The 18,765-nt window shown below is 35.3% G+C and overlaps 1 protein-coding gene across 1 annotated transcript in view; it reads right to left on the bottom strand.

Annotated features, from left to right (window-relative positions):
- LOC147070954 (uncharacterized) overlaps positions 1-14,162 on the bottom strand; it is an 80,573-nt gene extending 66,411 nt beyond the window's left edge. Inside the window, exons 1-8 of the mRNA XM_085949269.1 lie at positions 13,892-14,162; positions 10,935-11,238; positions 10,266-10,450; positions 6,924-6,970; positions 5,826-5,951; positions 3,889-4,014; positions 1,964-2,089; positions 43-168 (exon numbers count right to left, since the gene is read on the bottom strand). Coding sequence (XP_085805395.1) covers positions 43-168; positions 1,964-2,089; positions 3,889-4,014; positions 5,826-5,951; positions 6,924-6,970; positions 10,266-10,450; positions 10,935-11,238; positions 13,892-14,162 — 1,311 coding nt within the window. The remainder of the gene's footprint in view (positions 1-42; positions 169-1,963; positions 2,090-3,888; positions 4,015-5,825; positions 5,952-6,923; positions 6,971-10,265; positions 10,451-10,934; positions 11,239-13,891) is intronic.
- Positions 14,163-18,765: the final 4,603 nt, after the last annotated feature.

Below are 18,765 nucleotides of genomic sequence, written 5' to 3'. Positions count from 1 at the left end.
TATTTTCTGACAATTAAATATCAATGTACATTTTGTTAGTACCTGTTCGTTGTAAGAATAGGCCAAATTGTGCAGGGTGTCGGCGACTTTTGGATCATCTGGTCCTAATTTCACTTCGTTGATCTCTATCGCTCGATGAAAGTATGGTTTCGCTTCTTCAAATTTATTCTGAAAGTTATTTACCACATTTTCGTTGTATAAATTGTAGCATTTTTCAATACATTAAATGAGAAAGTATGGACTTTGAGGCAATATTAATATAGAACTATCATAAAATACATATTATATCATGGCGAATATAGAATAATAAAGTAAGTATTTTTTTTATTATTTCACGAATTCACAAAAATTGGGAATGTAACATTCTGACATATTGAACATAATTCTGTACTATGGTAGCAAACGGTTATAACTGCTGTTTACACAATTTTACAGAAGATCAAAAACAAAATTGGGAAATCAGTCTGTCAAGAGTGAGTATATGATATGTTTCGGTATTTTATATAAAAATAAGCGGAATTAGCATCCCATCACCATTAAAATCATTTCTTGAGAAAAATAAAGTTTTATTTTTCTTTCATTATAACGAGATATAACTTTTGCCACATCAACTTTTTTTCATATTTGGTCAGATGCAGATATCTTTTACCGTTACTTTGTGACCAATAAGGTTGCAGCTCTAATATTTTTCCACATCAAAGAATGTGCAATTTGAAACATTTTATGGAAAACAACTAAAAAAGTAAAAAAAACAGCAGTTATAACCATCTGCCATCACAATACCGAATTATTGAACTAAAATTTATTTCCTTTCCATATAATGAACATGACAAATTATAAATTCAAAGCGTTCGCGATATTATGACATAAAGTAATTGTTAACAATGTTCAAATAAAATTACAGGGTAATATGAGTAAATAATACAATAATAACATTAAAAAATATAAGTGTACGGAAGCACTGAGATGAACAACTAGTTAGATATAACCTATCTTGTAAGCTTATAAAAGAACAACCACCTAAATTCACCCTCACGTTAGTGGAGTATATGAATATTCGAAGCGATTTGATTCAACAAAGCTATTGCCCTCCCAATTGTAATTACTAATGGCAGGTTAGTTCTGCACCTTGAAAAACAAACAATGGGTGCCCCCGATTACTAAGATAAATATCAGAGGCACACAAGCCAATACTACATAAGATAGGTAGAGTTTCCAATTACGCCGGGTATAGGTGAGTCGGAAAAAATAAATGTAGCTAATAATAAAGTACCCTTCTAAACTTAAGCCTACAGTATGTAGCATACCTGAGAAATTGTCAGGTGGATAGAGCCACGGATAATATCCCTACAGCCGAAAGTAAAGGAGTCTCAAAAATTTCTTCTGGACCCTCATACACCGAATACTGGGAAACAATACTCGTGAGGCTTTAGTAAACGATAAAATATTGCAATTAATAATATTGAAGTCCTGTTTGTTGCGCTTGTCGAATCTAATATAATATTATCTATATCAAGTTGGAGTTAACGACATTATTCCAAGGTGACAACTTCCAAGAAGAGTTTCAAATTGTCAGTGAATAAGAAAAACTTTATAATTTTAATTACCAATGCTATGGGGCACATCAGAAAATGGTTCAAATGTCTGTGACTGATAGAGGCCGTCCGATACGTATTGTTGACGATTTCTAAAATGACTCCCGAATAACTTTAGAAATCGATCCGACAATCCGATTAGTTGGAGTTTTTTCACCAGAATGTCGCCATTGACTCCGTCAAATGCTTTCGAAATATTATTGTAAGAACGGTCAACCTGACTGTGCCCTGTCTAGTGCTGATACCAGATATTCAGTAAATGCCATTAGGTTTATTTTAATTCGAGCACTTATTAGGATCAAAAAGATTTCCATGTATACTTATTTTATTTTCTGACAAACAAAGATCAATGTACATTTTGTAAGTACCTGTTTGCAGTAAGCAAGGGCCAAATTGTGCAGGGTGTCGGCGACTTTTGGATCATCTGGTCCTAATTTCACTTCGTTGATCTCTATCGCTCGATGCCAGTATCGTATCGCTTCTTCAAATTTACCCTGAAAGTTATTTAAGTACCACATTTTCGTTGTATTAATTGTAGCATTTTTCAATACATTAAATGAGAAAGTATGGACTTTGAGGCAATATTAATATAGAACTATCATAAAATACATATTATATCATGGCGAATATAGAATAATAAAGTAAGTATTTTTTTTATTATTTCACGAATTCACAAAAATTGGGAATGTAACATTCTGACATATTGAACATAATTCTGTACTATGGTAGCGAACGGTTATAACTGCTGTTTACACAATTTTACAGAAGATCAAAAACAAAATTGGGAAATCAGTCTGTCAAGAGTGAGTATATGATATATTTCGGTATTTTATATAAAAATAAGCGGAATTAGCATCCCATCACCATTAAAATCATTTCTTGAGAAAAATAAAGTTTTATTTTTCTTTCATTATAACGAGATATAACTTTTGCCACATCAACTTTTTTTCATATTTGGTCAGATGCAGATATCTTTTACCGTTACTTTGTGACCAATAAGGTTGCAGCTCTAATATTTTCCCACATCAAAGAATGTGCAATTTGAAATATTTTATGGAAAAAACTAAAAAAGTGAAAAAACAGCAGTTATAACCATCTGCCATCACAGTACTGAATTTTTGAACTAAAATTTATTTCCTTTCCATATAATGAACATGACAAAAATATAAATTCAAAGCATTCACGATATTATGACATAAAGTAATTGTTAACAATTTTCAAACAAAAATACAGGGTGATATGCGTAAATAATACAATAATAACATTAAAAACTATAAGTAGACGGAAGCACAGAGATGAACAACTAGGTAGATATAACCTATCTTGTAAGCTTATAAAAGAACAACCACCTAAATTCACCCTCACGTTAGTGGAGTATATGAATATTCGAAGCGATTTGATTCAACAAAGCTATTGCCCTCCCAATTGTAATTACTAATGGCAGGTTAGTTCTGCGCCTTGAAAAACAAACAACGGGTGCCCCCGATTACAAAGATAAATATCAGAGGCACACAAGCCAATACTACATAAGATAGGTAGAGTTTCCAATTACGCCGGGTATAAGTAAGTCGGAAAAAATAAATGTAGCTAATAATAAAGTACCCTTCTAAACTTATGCCTACAGTATGTAGCATACCTGAGAAATTATCAGGTGGATAGAGTCACGGATAATATCCCTACAGCCGAAAGTAAAGGAGTCTCAAAAATTTCTTCTGGACCCTCATACACCGAATACTGGGGAAACAATACTCGTGAGGCTTTAGTAAACGATAAAATATTGCATTTATTAATATTGAAGTCCTGTTTGTTGCGCTTGTCCAATCTAATATAATATTATCTATATCAAGTTGGAGTTAACGACATTATTCCAGAGTGACAACTTCCAAGAAGAGTTTTTAATCGTCAGCGAACAAGAAAAACTTTATAATTTTAATTACCAATGCTATGGGGCACATCAGAAAATGGTTCAAATGTCTGTGACTGATAGAGGCCGTCCGATACGTATTGTTGACGATTTCTAAAATGACTCCCGAATAACTTTAGAAATCGATCCGACAATCCGATTAGTTGGAGTTTTTCCACCAGAATGTCGCCATCGACTCCGTCAAATGCTTTCAAAATATTATTGTAAGAACGGTCAACCTGACTGTGCCCTATCTAGTGATGATACGAGATATTCAGTAAATGCCATTAGGTTTATTTTAATTCGAGCACTTATTAAGATCAAAATGATTTCCTTATATACTTATTTTATTTTCTGACAATCAAATATCAATGTACATTTTGTTAGTACCTGGTCGTAGTAAGAAGAGGCCAAATCGTTCAACGTGTCGGCGACTTTTGGATCATCTGGTCCTAATTTCACTTTGTAGATCTCTAGCGCTCGATGAAAATATGATTTCGCTTCTTCAAGTTTACCCTGAAAGTTATTTACCACATTTTCGTTGTATTAATTGTAGCATTTTTCAATACATTAAATGAGAATGTATGGACTTTGAGGCAATAGTAATATAGAACCATCATAAAATACATATTTTTATATCACGGCAAATTTAGAATAATAAAGATTTTTTTTTATTATTTCACGTATAATTCACAAAAATTGGGAATGTAACATTCTGACATAATGAACATATAATTCGGTACTGTGATGACAAACGATTATAAATGCTGTTTACACAATTTTACAGAAGATCAAAAACAAAATTAGGAAATCAGTCTGACAAGAGTGAGTATATGATAGTTTGAGGTATTTTATGACAAAATAGCGGAATTAGCATTCCATCACAATTAAATGATTTCTTTAATAAAAAAATGAAGTTTTATTTATCTTGCATATTTTTTTATATTTGGCCAGATGCAGATATCTTTTACCGTTACTTTGTGACCAATAAGGTTGCAGCTCTAATATTTTTCCACATGAAAGAATGTGCAATTTGAAACATTTTATGGAAAACAACTAAAAAAGTGAAAAAACAGCAGTTATTGCCATCTGCCATCACAGTACCGAATTATTGAACTAAAATTTATTTCCTTTCCATATAATGAACATGACAAATTATAAATTCAAAGCGTTCGCGATATTATGACATAAAGTAATTGTTAACAATGTTCAAATAAAATTACAGGGTAATATGAGTAAATAATACAATAATAACATTAAAAAATATAAGTGTACGGAAGCACAGAGATGAACAACTAGGTAGATATAACCTATCTTGTAAGCTTATAAAAGAACAACCACCTAAATTCACCCTCACGTTAGTGGAGAATATCAATATCCGAAGCGATTTGATTCAACAAAGTTATTGCCCTCGCAATTGCAATTACTAATAGGAGGTTAGTTCTGCACCCTGGGGAACAAACAACGGATTCCCCCGATTTCTAAGATAAATATCAGAGGAACACAAGCCAATACTACACAAGTTGGTAGAGTTTCCATTTACGCCGGGTATAAGTAGGGAAAAATAAATGTAGCTAATTAATAATGTTCCCTTCTAAACATTAACCTACAGTATGTAACATACCTAAGAAAAATTCAGCCGGATAGAGTCACGGATAATATCCCTACAGCCGAAAGTGAAGGAGTCTCAAAAATTTCTTCTGGACCCTCATACACCGAATACTGGGGAAACAATACTCGTGAGGTTTTAGTAAACGATAAAATATGGCATTTATTGATATTGAATTCCCGTCTGTTGCGCTTGCCCAATCTAATATAATATTATCTATATCAAGTTGGAGTTGACGATACCCTTCCAAGGTGACAACTTCCAAGAAGAGTTTCAAGTCGTCAGCGAACAACAAAAACTTTATAATTTTAATTATCAATGCTATGTCAATTATAAAAACCTTGAACAGCGATGGCCCCAAGTTTGACACCTGGGGCACACCAGAAAATGTTTCAAATGTCTGTGACTGATAGAGGCCGTACGATACGTATTGTTGACGATTTCATAAATGCTCCCGAATAACTTGAGAAATCGATCCGACAATCCGATTAGTTGGAGTTTTTCCACCAGAATGTCGCCATCGACTCTGTCAAATGCTTTCGAGAAATTATTGTAAGAACGGTCAACCTGACTGTGCCCTATCTAGTGCTGATATCAGATATTCAGTAAATGCCATCAGGTTTATTTGAATTCGAGCACTTATTAAGATCAAAATGATTTCCTTATATACTTATTTTATTTTCTGACAATCAAATATCAATGTATATTTTGTTAGTACCTGGTCGTAGTAAGAATTGGCCAAATTGTTCAGGGTGTCGGCGACATTTGGATCATCTGGTCCTAATTTCACTTCGTAGATCTCTAGCGCTCGATGAAAGTATCGTATCGCTTCTTCATATTTATCCTGAAAGTTATTTACCACATTTTCGTTGTATTAATTGTAGCATTTTTCAATACATTAAATGAGAATGTATGGACTTTGAGGCAATAGTAATATAGAACCATCATGAAATACATATTATTATATCAGGGCAAATTTAGAATAATGAAGATTTTTTTTTAATATTTCACGTATAATTCACAAAACTTGGGAATGTAACATTCTGACATAATGAACATAATTCGGTATTGTGATGACAAACGATTATAAATGCTGTTTACACAATTTTACAGAAGATCAAAAACAAAATTAGGAAATCAGTCTGACAAGAGTGAGTATATGATAGTTTGAGGTATTTTATATCAAAATAGCGGAATTAGCATTCTATCACAATTAAATGATTTCTTTAAAAAAAAATGAAGTTTTATTTATCTTGCATATTTTTTCATATTTGGTCAGATGCAGATATCTTTTACCGTTACTTTGTGACCAATAAGGTTGCAGCTCTAATATTTTTCCACATCAAAGAATGTGCAATTTGAAACATTTTATGGAAAAAAAACTATAAGAAATAATTATTACGTTTATACATGAAGTTTTATGTGAATAAAAACAAAATATAAATATAGTTTTATATAATTATAAAGAATATTACGACCACGAATAAATACGATACCGAAGTTTTATAAAAGATTATAAACAATTTTACAAATGACAACTTAATTAACTGAACAACTGAAAAATAACAATAAATAAATAAGTTATAAAAAAAAACATTTAATTAATATAGTTCACGAATCCTAAAATAATTAGTGATGCTAAATGGCCCTGACCTTGACCAATATTAAGATTATAGTGACGTTGAACTGGAACCCTTCAAGTTCGTAAATAGTCATCAGCTGCTTCTAATATATGGCGCTGTGACCGAGACCTTGAAAGTTAATATAAACTGTGTACTGCCATAGAGTGCTATCACTGATCACTAAGAACTCTTACTTGACCTCCTCCTCCGCCCTTGCAGAGCTTCAGCAGGGGTTCTGAACCTGGTTTAGAACAGGACCGGTTCAAAATTATAGTGCCACTGCACCACACCAGGACCGGGGTGTCGTCACTAACCTAATGACACGGCCATAAAATGTAGGCCATCTGCCGACATTTTCTTTCGATAAATTTGTGACGTCACAACTTTTCGGTCCGACCTTAAATGTCGATTCTTATTTGAAAATACGTGGCCTACCTCTAAACAAAGCTATAACAATTATGTATTGAGTCCCATAGTACAATCTGAGCGACTTATAGCCCCTCAGAGTGAACTATGGATGAGTTTTCTTTCAAGAAGACCAAACGGTCTTATAAGGTGAAATGTATGTAATTAAAAGTATAGGATTAAGATTAAAAATAGATAATAAATTGTAAACGACTTATGTGATATCATTTGCTAAACATTGTAAATAAATGTCCATTTGTATTTAATCTGATTTTGAATTATATAAAAATAAATTTTATTTTTTCAAATTTGGTCGCGATCTAATTCCCGACGTTAAAATGAAATATCTTAAATAAATAAATTATGATATCAAATATTGTCGTAATTAAAATCTAATGATTACGTTTTGTAAGTACTGATTACACACGTTCAATTTAAATAATAAACTAATGTTTTAGGTCGTAATAAAAAGGTACGAATTTAAATACCTACTTTTATAAAAGATGGATGAAGGAATTTCGAAAATAGAAATTCTGATAATGTAAGTCTAAGGAATCGGTTGCTCTCCTAATTTAAAAATAAAAATTGTTCTTTAGATCTGTCAATTAACCTCGACAGATCAACATTAAATTACCCGAAATAGGTAATTTTCAAACTCTATAAATAAATACTTGTCATAGAAATCTAGATTAGAACTAATGTTATACCTTTAAGTTGGAGTGTTCTATAAATGTAATTAAATAAATTTTAATCGTAACCACTTCCAGATGCCCGCAATCAGCGCGCAAAGTTTTGCATAAAAGAAACGAACAAATTCGATTTCTGCCATTCTCATTATGCGCACGTACTTGAACGGTGGTTTTAATGATTCACGTTCATGTTACGTTTTATTTTTAACGAAAATATTTTCATTTTTCTTACCGCTAACCCAATAAATGAGTTAGTAGATATTGGGACAATCTATGTCAAAAGTACTATAGTGACTTTTACGATTGCCACTAAACTTGTACCACTTATAGGTATTTATAAATTGCTTATTTTTATTTAATTAAATGATCATAATTTTCCGGAAAAACCGGGAAATAAACGGCTTTCCTGTGATTGGTCCAAGACTTTGGCTTTTGGCTCTGTGGAAGAGGTAGGAAACTACCTCATTGGTCCATTTTTCGCGCGTGAACACGCCTAGAAAAGTCACGTAAGACCCTTAAGGTCCCTTTTCGATATTATAAGTTGATAAAATCTATACTTCAATAACAAGTATTTGAATCTTTATACGTAAACAAAATCTCTTGATTAAAAATATAAGTAGTTCTTTAGTTATTCAAAGAAAACATAAATTTAAAGTGGGGGAATGACGTCAAAATCTCGGGTAGTCCCCATTCGGGGTCTATATAACGCTATACATTTCCATCTACTTCAGTCGTCGATTTTCCAACAGTATCGAGAGGTCCTGTCCAAATGCGGATCGAATCCGTATAGTTTTTAAATATTTTCGTGATATATTTCGTTTATGAAATACGTCGACGCGTCATCGGTCAGACGTTATAACGTGTGACGCGGTGTTTCGGGCTGTCAGTTGATATAGTAAACAACGTATCGTCATAGTAACGCGTCATCAATTCGCGATCTATTATTTTTTTTATAAAAGAAGCATAGCTTCTTAAAGTTTACGGTCGGCGACTCATAGTTATAAGTGTGTAATCGTACATAAAATAAATATAAAATAATTATAATTAGTTAACTTTACCAAATAAATAAGTTAAATAAGTTTTTGTTATATAAAATAATTAAGTAATTATTTGTAATTAAATTAAAGTGTATAATTGTCAATAAACAATTAAATAAAATAAATTTATTTATCAAGAATAATTTAATAAATAATTTAAACAATATTACTGCAAGGAGTTTTTATTTTGAAAATAATCTGCGAAGTATTTTACGAAAAACATCTGATACGAAAGAAAGTGACAGATAATCAGCTGTTTTTGACATTCACATATATATTTACGAAAATAAATTTAAATTTGAGGTTAATTAAATAATTAACGACCTAGACGCCTACCTATTACTAGGTGGTGATTCTAAAACAATATAAAATTAAATAATATCGTTATGGTATATTCTCAAAGTGTCAATCAAGAACTTTAGGTGACCACCCTCTCCCAAACTAGACTGAGCTAGCTAAGCAAAGGTTCTCAATCGGTCTAAGGGCAGGACCGGTTGAAGATAAAGTGCCTTTGGGATTATTCCGGGACCGGGGTGTACGTCACTAACCTAATGTAGGCCTCCGAATTCTTGGCTAGCTCGATGCCGGAAGTGGAGGTACATCAATTTGGAAGAGCAGGCAGTCACAATATTTAAGTCAATAAAAAGTATATTCACTGTATTAAAGTTTGATTTATTAGTGTCCGAAACCACAAAAATTAGAAAAAGAGTTCAATTTTATTAATGTTCGAAACCACAAAAATATTATAAAAGTCTAATTTATTATATACTAATTAATTATTAAAATTAATGCACTTATTATTTATTGCTTATGAATTAATTATTTAATAATAACTCTTTATTATAATATAGACGAGATTACGCGAGCACGGGGCACTGCGGTAAAAGTTTGGGAACCAGGTCCAAAAAAAATTCAAAGAAACGGCTAAGTCGCTGGTTGACACTTCACAGTCGCGAACTGTAAGAGTGACAGTAGGTATTTATACCGAGAGGTATTAACCAGTAGGTATTTGAACCTCGACGGGTGGCTCAGTGGGAGTGACTCCAGATCGGCTGGATCTACCCCTCAAGTTTCTCGGACTTGTATGGAAATATATGAATAAAACGCGCTCCCGACTGTCGCGGACACTGGGTCCGGAAGCACAGAAAAGACTAATACAGGAATCGAAAATCGGGACTTTTTATTCAAATCTGGGTGATTTCATTTCTTCGGCCAACGTTTAGGGGTTGCAAAAATCTTGTAACGGTTTCCTTATGCAAATTAGAGGAAATCGTTCGGTGGCTAATTACACGTAATATTTACGTACGGAACCGCTATACCAAATTATAGGTATTAGGCCACGCTTTTGAATGGGCGGTCCCGTTCTCACATATTTCAAGTACCTCTCCGTACCGAAACTAAGTACCCCAAGAAGCAATTGTATCTTGTTTCTGGCCCAGCCACGTGAAAAAGTATCTGGTATCGACGGATTCGTCTTTGAATTTCCCATCGATACAGCATACCCCCTGTATGGTGACATTCCTCATGGCTGAGGGAGAGCCGTTTACAAGGGCGGCCGGATCCCAGGCCCTAGTGGCGTGACGGTACCTCCTACCCAGAAACAAGAATGCTCACGAGTTAGCCTGGATGGTAAGGCCCCATATCCCAGTGGTCAAATTGGAATATCTGTGGCACCAGGCCTACAATAGCGCATACCAATCCTTCGGCCGACTCCCGCCGGAGGGCCAACTTTGAGGCCCTCTGACGGCCTGAATACCTCCCGGACGTTGGTCTCCGAATATGAAATCTGTAGGTTACTAACCCCTTTATTGAATGAAAGCATACTACTTATAATTGTTAACCGGGAACGTTGATAAAAATGGATATACATTTGTGCCCATCGCGTAACCTTTTCTATATTCCTAACTATTTTAGATCGATGTCGCCACAGGCCCATACTTACGTCTAGTTGACGGATGTTATTCCGTCAACCAAACATATGGGCATTAATAATTGCTTAGTACATGCTCATATTCCATTAATCAAGGATTTCTCGCACTTTATTGTGGTATTCGATCGCCTTGACAACAGTTACCTCCGAGCCGATTTCCCGCCTCGTTGCTCGGCGTGTGTGAACGTGATGCTGTAGAGGGGGTATTTTTCGCTCGAGAAATCAGTTTCGACACACACGACAAAGACGCCATCGTATGCTAGAGCCGGAAAGCTGCCGGAATACCGATTTGGGAACGCCGTTCGCAGAACAGCCGTGGCTTTTTCGATCGATGCCGAATTAATTTGATTGTGCGGGGAATCGCGATTAAAATCGGCTCGATGGTTGCCTATGTGTTGTTCTGCTTTGTGATTGCACAAAGCGTGCAAATGGGAGCTTTCGCAACAGGCTTATGAGCATATGTTTACAATTATCATGCCATGTACGCGCGACATGTAGCGACATCGATTCACATATTATTAACATTAATTATCCCTTAATTATCTTAATCCCTTAATTACTATATACCACTAACGCCCATCTATACATCCCGCTTTATTATTTGACTAACCCATTGCATATCTACATTAAATTTACCTATTATATTACAATTTACATTACGCATTACAATTACAAATCAAATCATATTTTACATTTAATCAAACTTAAATAACCCTTTATCTAAACATGTATTTAATCTAAATTTAATCCTATTACCTTATTACCTTATATTTACATGGTCTGCGACCAACTTATCTCTTCCCCAGTTCACTCTGAAAAGTGGTGGGACTTGCCAGAGTAAACTGTGGGACTTCTACATGTATTAAAATCGTTCTGCTTTGTCGAGGGTCGTAATCATCTAACCGGTGGCACATTGAATACCAGGATCAGACCGAGCGGTTGGGAGGCACTACTCATTATGGGAGCGCCCCCCACAGGAGCGGAAAATTAAGTGTGCGTCACTAACCTACCCTAACCCAACCTAACATAACCAAAGTACTTATTAATTATTATTGTAAGAGCTAATTCAGGAATGGCACCTCTTGATAATTAACATCAAACAAAATAATATAACGTCGCCCACGTAAATTACTATATTTTCTCCCTCAACGGTGTCCCGAGCGGCGCCGCACAGGACAGATGTTACAGCAAATCATGCACCGCAGTGCGCAAATAAAACTTTCGGGGAAAAAAATCGACCGTAGGAATATAATATACTAATATACATATATATATATTAGATAAATAATAAATTACGCGCTAACGTCGGCGCACTAGTCCCGCGCGCTAAATATACGCCCGTGGCCAGCCTACAAGCGACCAGGTCAAGCAGAGCCAAAAAATGTATGGGGACCACCATGAAAGCGCGGAGAGTGAGTGGTAGACAGTATGGCCGCTCGTCGAATTTGCAGCGTTTCGAGCGGCTAGCTAGCGGTGATTCAAACAAAATTGACTGTTCCCCTTGTCCTTCGTTTTCCCGACTTCGAAAAACGTCTGCAATCGGTAGCGTTAGGTAGACACTGCTATGATTCTTTCGGATCACAAATTAGTTTGTGTGTTTACGCGCGTCTTAGTTTGCTATTTATTTTTATTTGAAGGAAAAAACCTACTAAGTCCATATTATTATAAATTACACTAGCATGTACCTATACTTTAAGTTTTTTTTTAATATGTACAGTTATAAATAATCTAATGCATTTAAGTTTTGTACTATGTATTCCCCTTGAGTCGTTTTTGCGACCCGATTTTTGACTTACGGCATCTTCAGGCACTATGCGCACTCACCAATGGTAAATAAACAGTCAACAAATGCAGTTAATTATATGTTATTTAATAAAATTAATACAACAAAGTAGGTAAAAAGCTTATTACCTACCTATTGAGCCAAGATTACTTATATATTGCCCGAAGATGTCAAATTCAGAGATGCAGAATTCCTCCAACTCACACGTACTTGTTCATACAAAAAATAAACCACTAATATTATGTGTCATCACTGTTATCTTCAATAATATTGGATAGGGAAATAGATACATTGTTATTTTTATTAGGCACGACGTCGGTTAGTAATCAAAGTAAATAGTTACCTACTTCGATTTAAGAAACAAAAATCGATTGCCAAGTAACTTGATTTCGAAGAACACTGATGAGTAGGTATTAAAAGTGACCAATAGTTAAAATTTGTCGCTAGCAGTATGTCACCTCGTAGAATAATGGTAATGCAGCGGATCAGGGCGTAAATCTGGGAGATACGGAGTTCGATCCCCGTCGGGTTGGCTTACTTTTTTTCAAAAAAGATTTTTTCTATTGGTTATAATATATGCTCTCAGAAAGTGTTTTTCTAAATTATATATGTTTATTAGGTACGTTGGTAGTATTCTTTATTGTGGGGGCCTCAACATCAATCAGTGAGTCGGCCTTTCAAGTCTCTGAACCCGCCACTGATATAGGTACACTGATGAAATAATAAATGGTGGTCAACGGCTGGTCGGTCCCAAGTGGGCACATTGACGCCAGTAGATGTGTTCATAGCAAAAGTTGGGAAATGCCAAACTGCCAGCAAGTCCCATCTGCTGGCCTTCCCGCGGCGACCTCCGGACAATGCAGCGTAAGCTGTAGCTAACGGCAGAGGGCAAAGGGCGAGTGACCGGCGCCATAAAACTTGCCTTCTGGCTAAGGGAAGGAAATCCCTGACAGAAAAACCCGGTCGAGCCGACCCTCAAGGCCCTCGTGGCTCAGGCCTCGGGAGCGCTGGGCTAATCACCTTGCCTCCTTAAATGAAACAGATTAACACAACACATACACAGCAGCCTTGGACGACAACCGGTTCTGTAAAACGACGACCTTGCATGGAAATGGACAATGAAGCAGGTAGAGTAATCCTCTCTAACAACTTGAATATGCGCATTGGGAAATATAATGTTCGCACCCTGCGTACCCCCGGAAAGGACCTGCACGCCAAACGCATCATGCACACCTACGGTGTGGACATCCTAGGGCTGAGCGAAGTGCGCTGGAAAGGAACCGGGAGAAAGTTGATTGAGGGTTACTCTATTGTCTACTCAGGTCAGGAGCAATATCATCGCCAGACTGATACGTGCCTCCTTCAAGACGCCTGATAGCTCCTTGACCGTCTTTCAGTGTTACGCCCCCACTAAAGATGCCGACGCGCAGGTAAAGGATGCCTTCTACGATTCTCTTCACGCGACAGTCTCCGCCATCCCCCGAAGAGACCGCGTGATTGTAATGACGGATAATAATGCGAGAGTAGAAGCAGACCCGGTGCTTAGCCCCACGGTGATGGGACGACACGGCCTCGGTGACTCCGACCATAATGGTGAGCGGCTCGTAGAGTTCGCCACTCTGAATGAGCTCGCCATCGCAAGCACTGTTTTTCCCCACAAAGACATTCACAAATATACGTGGACGTCTCCTGATGGACGCACTAGGGCGCAGATTGACCAGTTTTTGTACAGCTTGAAGCACCGAAAGGAACTTCTCGCCGAGCGTACTTACAGAGACGCCGAGATCCATAGCGATCATGAGTTACTCATTGGAAACATCCGAGTAAAACTCAGTCGCCAGGCGAGGCCTCCAAAGCTCGAACAAATAGACGTTGAGAAGCTCCGACGCCGCAGAATTCGGATCGACTTCAAAATTGCTGTACGAGATAGTGTAGATCGTATCTACGAGCGGCACACATCTGAATCCGACCTCATTGAGGTGGACTGGAACCCGTACCGTCCTTGGTACCAGAAGGAGTGAGCAGCCAAAGTGGATGTCTGACGAAACGTGGGTTGAAATTGGAAAACGAGCCGGGCTGAAAGCCCTGAGAGACAAAGAGACAGACCCCGACTGAACTGAGGACCGCCGGACTGACTACCAGACCCAAGGCAGGGTAGTCAAACGATCCGTGCGGTTGGACAAGCGCAATTTTATGAAACGGCACATTGAAGCGGCAGAGTAGGCAGCAAGCAGAAATGACACCAGGAAACTCTTCCGAATCACCCATGAAGTCTGCGGCAGGTGACCACCGACTCCCGGAGCCATTCCTGATCCCAGTAGAGCAATAGAATTTGACGCAGAATGCGTCAAGAAGTTTGGAAGAATCATTTCTGCGGAGTACTGAACCGCCAACCCCCTTTGGATCCCTTTGACATATCTGTGGAAGCTTTACTTTTAGACATTCCCCGAGCGACCGACATTTCCGATTGCCCGCCCACGCACACCGAGATAAAATCGGCTGCGAAAAGACTCATGAACGGAAAGGCACCGGGGGGAGACGGGATTCATCCTGAATTCCTCACGTATAGCCTGAGCGCAATCCTGCACCCGATGTTTCATCTGATGACAAAGGTGTGGGAAGAAAAGCGCTATCCGAGGAACTGGGTGAACGGTGAAATCATCACACTTCACAAAAAAGGTGACCCTCTAAGGCTGCGCGCAGACGGCAAAGCGAAGTTTCGGATTCATCCGCCAAACATCGTTTGCGGGTCGAATGCGTTTTGTTTGGGTTTCGTTTGCGTCTATATATCGACAATGCTGTCCAAATATCTGGACAGAGAAAACACAGTTTTCAAGGAGATTCATAAACGCCTTTTTTTGAAACTGCACCCTGCTGCGAGAGTATTTATCTCTCATTACAGTGGCGTACACGGCTAAATAAATCAATATAAAATCAGTACATAATATTGCATTATACCAACATTTATTTTCCCACTATTGCTTCTTTTGGAGCTGGACTGTTTTATATCGAAAGCATTTTGAAAATTACCTATTATTGAGCCTATTATGTATCATCATAAACTTTGTCTGATCAATACTATCGATCGAGGGTACTTGGTGGAGTTTGAATTTAAATTCTAATTGATTTATGTTTTGTACTATTATTATTTATTAATACAATAAAAAAAAGATTATAAGTTAATACTCAAAGAAAGGGTAAAAACCTTATTACCTAGATACCTACTAAGTAAATGATTAAGTAGGTATAAAAACATAATATTTTGAATAATTTGAATATTTGCAGTGTTTCTAAAAACCTGTTGTAAATACTATTAATACATTCGGTAGGTAAGCAGTTTTACAAAATAAAATAAAAAGTTGTGACACAGCACAGCTATGAGAAGAAGTATTTCACCAGAAGAAAGGCTCGCCATAACTATACGGTAAACTAAACTATTATTATTTATTTTGTAGTATGTACTTATTTAATTATTTTTTTTATTAGTTGACACTTTTATCTTCTATAGATACACTAAAATGGAAACGGGTACTAATAATAATATATTGGAGTGAGAATAATGAAAACCTACCTACTACTATTGATAGGTGTGTGCCTGTGTACTTGTATAGGTATATGTATATTTATATGAATTATTGTTATTTTGTTATAATATATTAGTTGCGATTAACTGACAATAAAATTTAAATAATTTATCTATTCAGCCGCTACAGTACCATATTAAATTACATATTAAAAAAAAGTTGGCAGTTATCAATTCAAAACAACTCTCATAAAAAATAGATTGAAATATTAGTAGTTACACTAACACAAAATTACCTGATATAGTCTTATTAAATAGCTATCTTTTTAATATATGTAGCTATTGAATTCTAAGCAATAGTATTCTATTGGAAATATGAACAGATTTTAAGGGGAGATATTTCAAATGTTTATTAATAATATGTTTTAAATGTTTATTTGATAAAAGATACAATAGGTATAATAATATATTACATTGTTCTAACAAATTATATACAAAAAAATATAAAATATTTTAATTAAATTATATCTGTTTTCCCCATTGCATAAACGCCACTGCGAAATTCTTGATGACACTAATTAAGAAAGATGGAAAAATTTTTCGGACAAAAGTAATAAATTATGTCGTACAATATGTGCCTTATTGTGTTCGGAAAACATATAGCTATTAACTGGATAGTAGTACTCTTTGTTTTCATCCCTAGTGTTATTATGTAAGAATTTATTTATTGCACTATCCGAAGAATTAAAAAAAGCCTTTTTTTTGTCTCAAGAGTCCAGTGGCGAACTAAGATAAATAAAATATAATAAAATATAACGTGTAATCAACACCTACATATTATTAAGTATTTCTTTTTTATCATTTTACGTAAATTAAATTTTTCCATTATTGCTTGATTTGGAAGAGAATTGTTTACGAGAAATGACATTTTAATACGCTTACCTACCGAATGTATTAATAATATTTACAACAGGTTTTTAGAAACACTGCAAATAATCAAATTATTCAAAATATTATGTTTTTATACTTAATCCTTTACTTAGTAGGTATCTAGGTAATAAGGTTTTTACCCTTTTTTCGTGTATTAAGTTATAATCTTTTTTTATTGTACCTATTAATAAGCTAGAATTTGATGTCAATGTGTATTTGCCATTGGCGAGTGCGCAAGATGCTGAAAGGCAAAAGCCTGGTCGCAAAAAAATATCCAAATGGAATAGTACAAAACTTAAATTAATTAGAATTTAAATTCAAACTCCATCAAGTACCTCGGTTGATATTATTAATCAGACAAAGTTTATGATGGTACATAAAAGGCTCAATAATAGGTAATTTTCAAACCGCTTTCGATATAAAACAGTCCAGTTCCAAAAGAAGCAATAGTGGGATAATAAATGTAGGTACCAGTGGCGAAGGGTGGAAGTAGGCTGTTAAGATCCTCCATAAATAGTGCACATTAACCTTTTTCAGTCAAATGTATACTTATGTTTTTATTGAAATAATACAATTTACAGATGGTATTGGTTGGATTTTAAAAATCAATTAAACCCTGTCTTACCAAACCATAATAGTATTGGTATATTTTAGGCGATATGACAAAATTATGCACATTTTTTCATTCTTACTTATTTGTTTTCGTTAGATTAAGAATAAGTACGTATTACACATATTGTTGGTTCATTATTTTAATTCATCAAGCTATGCCAAAACCAAACTATAATAGATAAAAATTATTATTCTATCTATAAAATATCCAAATTTATGTATGATTTAATTGCATAATTTTAGATACTATATATACGAGTATTTTTTGACTATTATCTATTATGTCTTGGTTTTCGCTGGGTTTAATTGAATTTTAAAAACTTACCAACACCATCTGTAAAATGTAGTCTTATTTCAATGAAAACAAGTATGTGTGACTGATAAAGTTTAGTGTGCAATATTTATGGCGGATATTAACAGCCTACCTTCACCATTCGCCATTGGTAGGTACAATACAATATTTATGTAGGTAGGTACTGATATTTTTTATATTTATTTATTTACCCTTGTACGCTACTGTACTGAGAGATAAATACGGTCGCAGCGGGAGTGCACTACTAAAAAAAAGTGTTTATGAATCTCCTTGAAAACTGTGTTTTCATTGTCCAGATGTTTGACCAGCATCGTCGACATATCGACGCAAACGGACGCAAACGAATGCAAACGACCCGCAAACGAAACGCATTCGACACGCAAACGATATTTGGCGAATGAATACGAAACTTCGTTTTGCCGTCTGAAGTTATACTGGTGATAACTGACTGTAGTATAAAGCAAAGCACTGATTCTGCGCAATACTGCGGAGTGTTGATTTAATTAGTTTTTTCATTGAATTTTTGAAATTAAACAAGCTAAGAACCAAGTTAGATAGATGCCAAGGTTGGTTATCCGCTATAATTTTTACAAGCATACGGATTACAAATAAGAAGGTTAAAATTGATTCCTAATGAAAATTAATAGTTATGGATTAACGAAATTAGTTTTTTTGTAATAAAATCGATTTTACAGTGTCAAGGATTAGGTTGATTACACGCTCTAAGGTTTTCAATTGATTCGATTATTCGATATACAAAAGTCGATTTAAGAGTTCTATTTTTAATGCATGATTTTACTATGAATGAATGTTC

The sequence above is a fragment of the Rhyacophila brunnea genome, unplaced genomic scaffold (genome assembly GCF_057557595.1).
Source record: "Rhyacophila brunnea isolate RB1 unplaced genomic scaffold, BYU_Rbru_1.0 scaffold_21, whole genome shotgun sequence".
Classification (NCBI taxonomy): Eukaryota; Metazoa; Arthropoda; class Insecta; order Trichoptera; family Rhyacophilidae; genus Rhyacophila; species Rhyacophila brunnea.
This window is presented reverse-complemented; position numbering and strand designations above follow the sequence as displayed.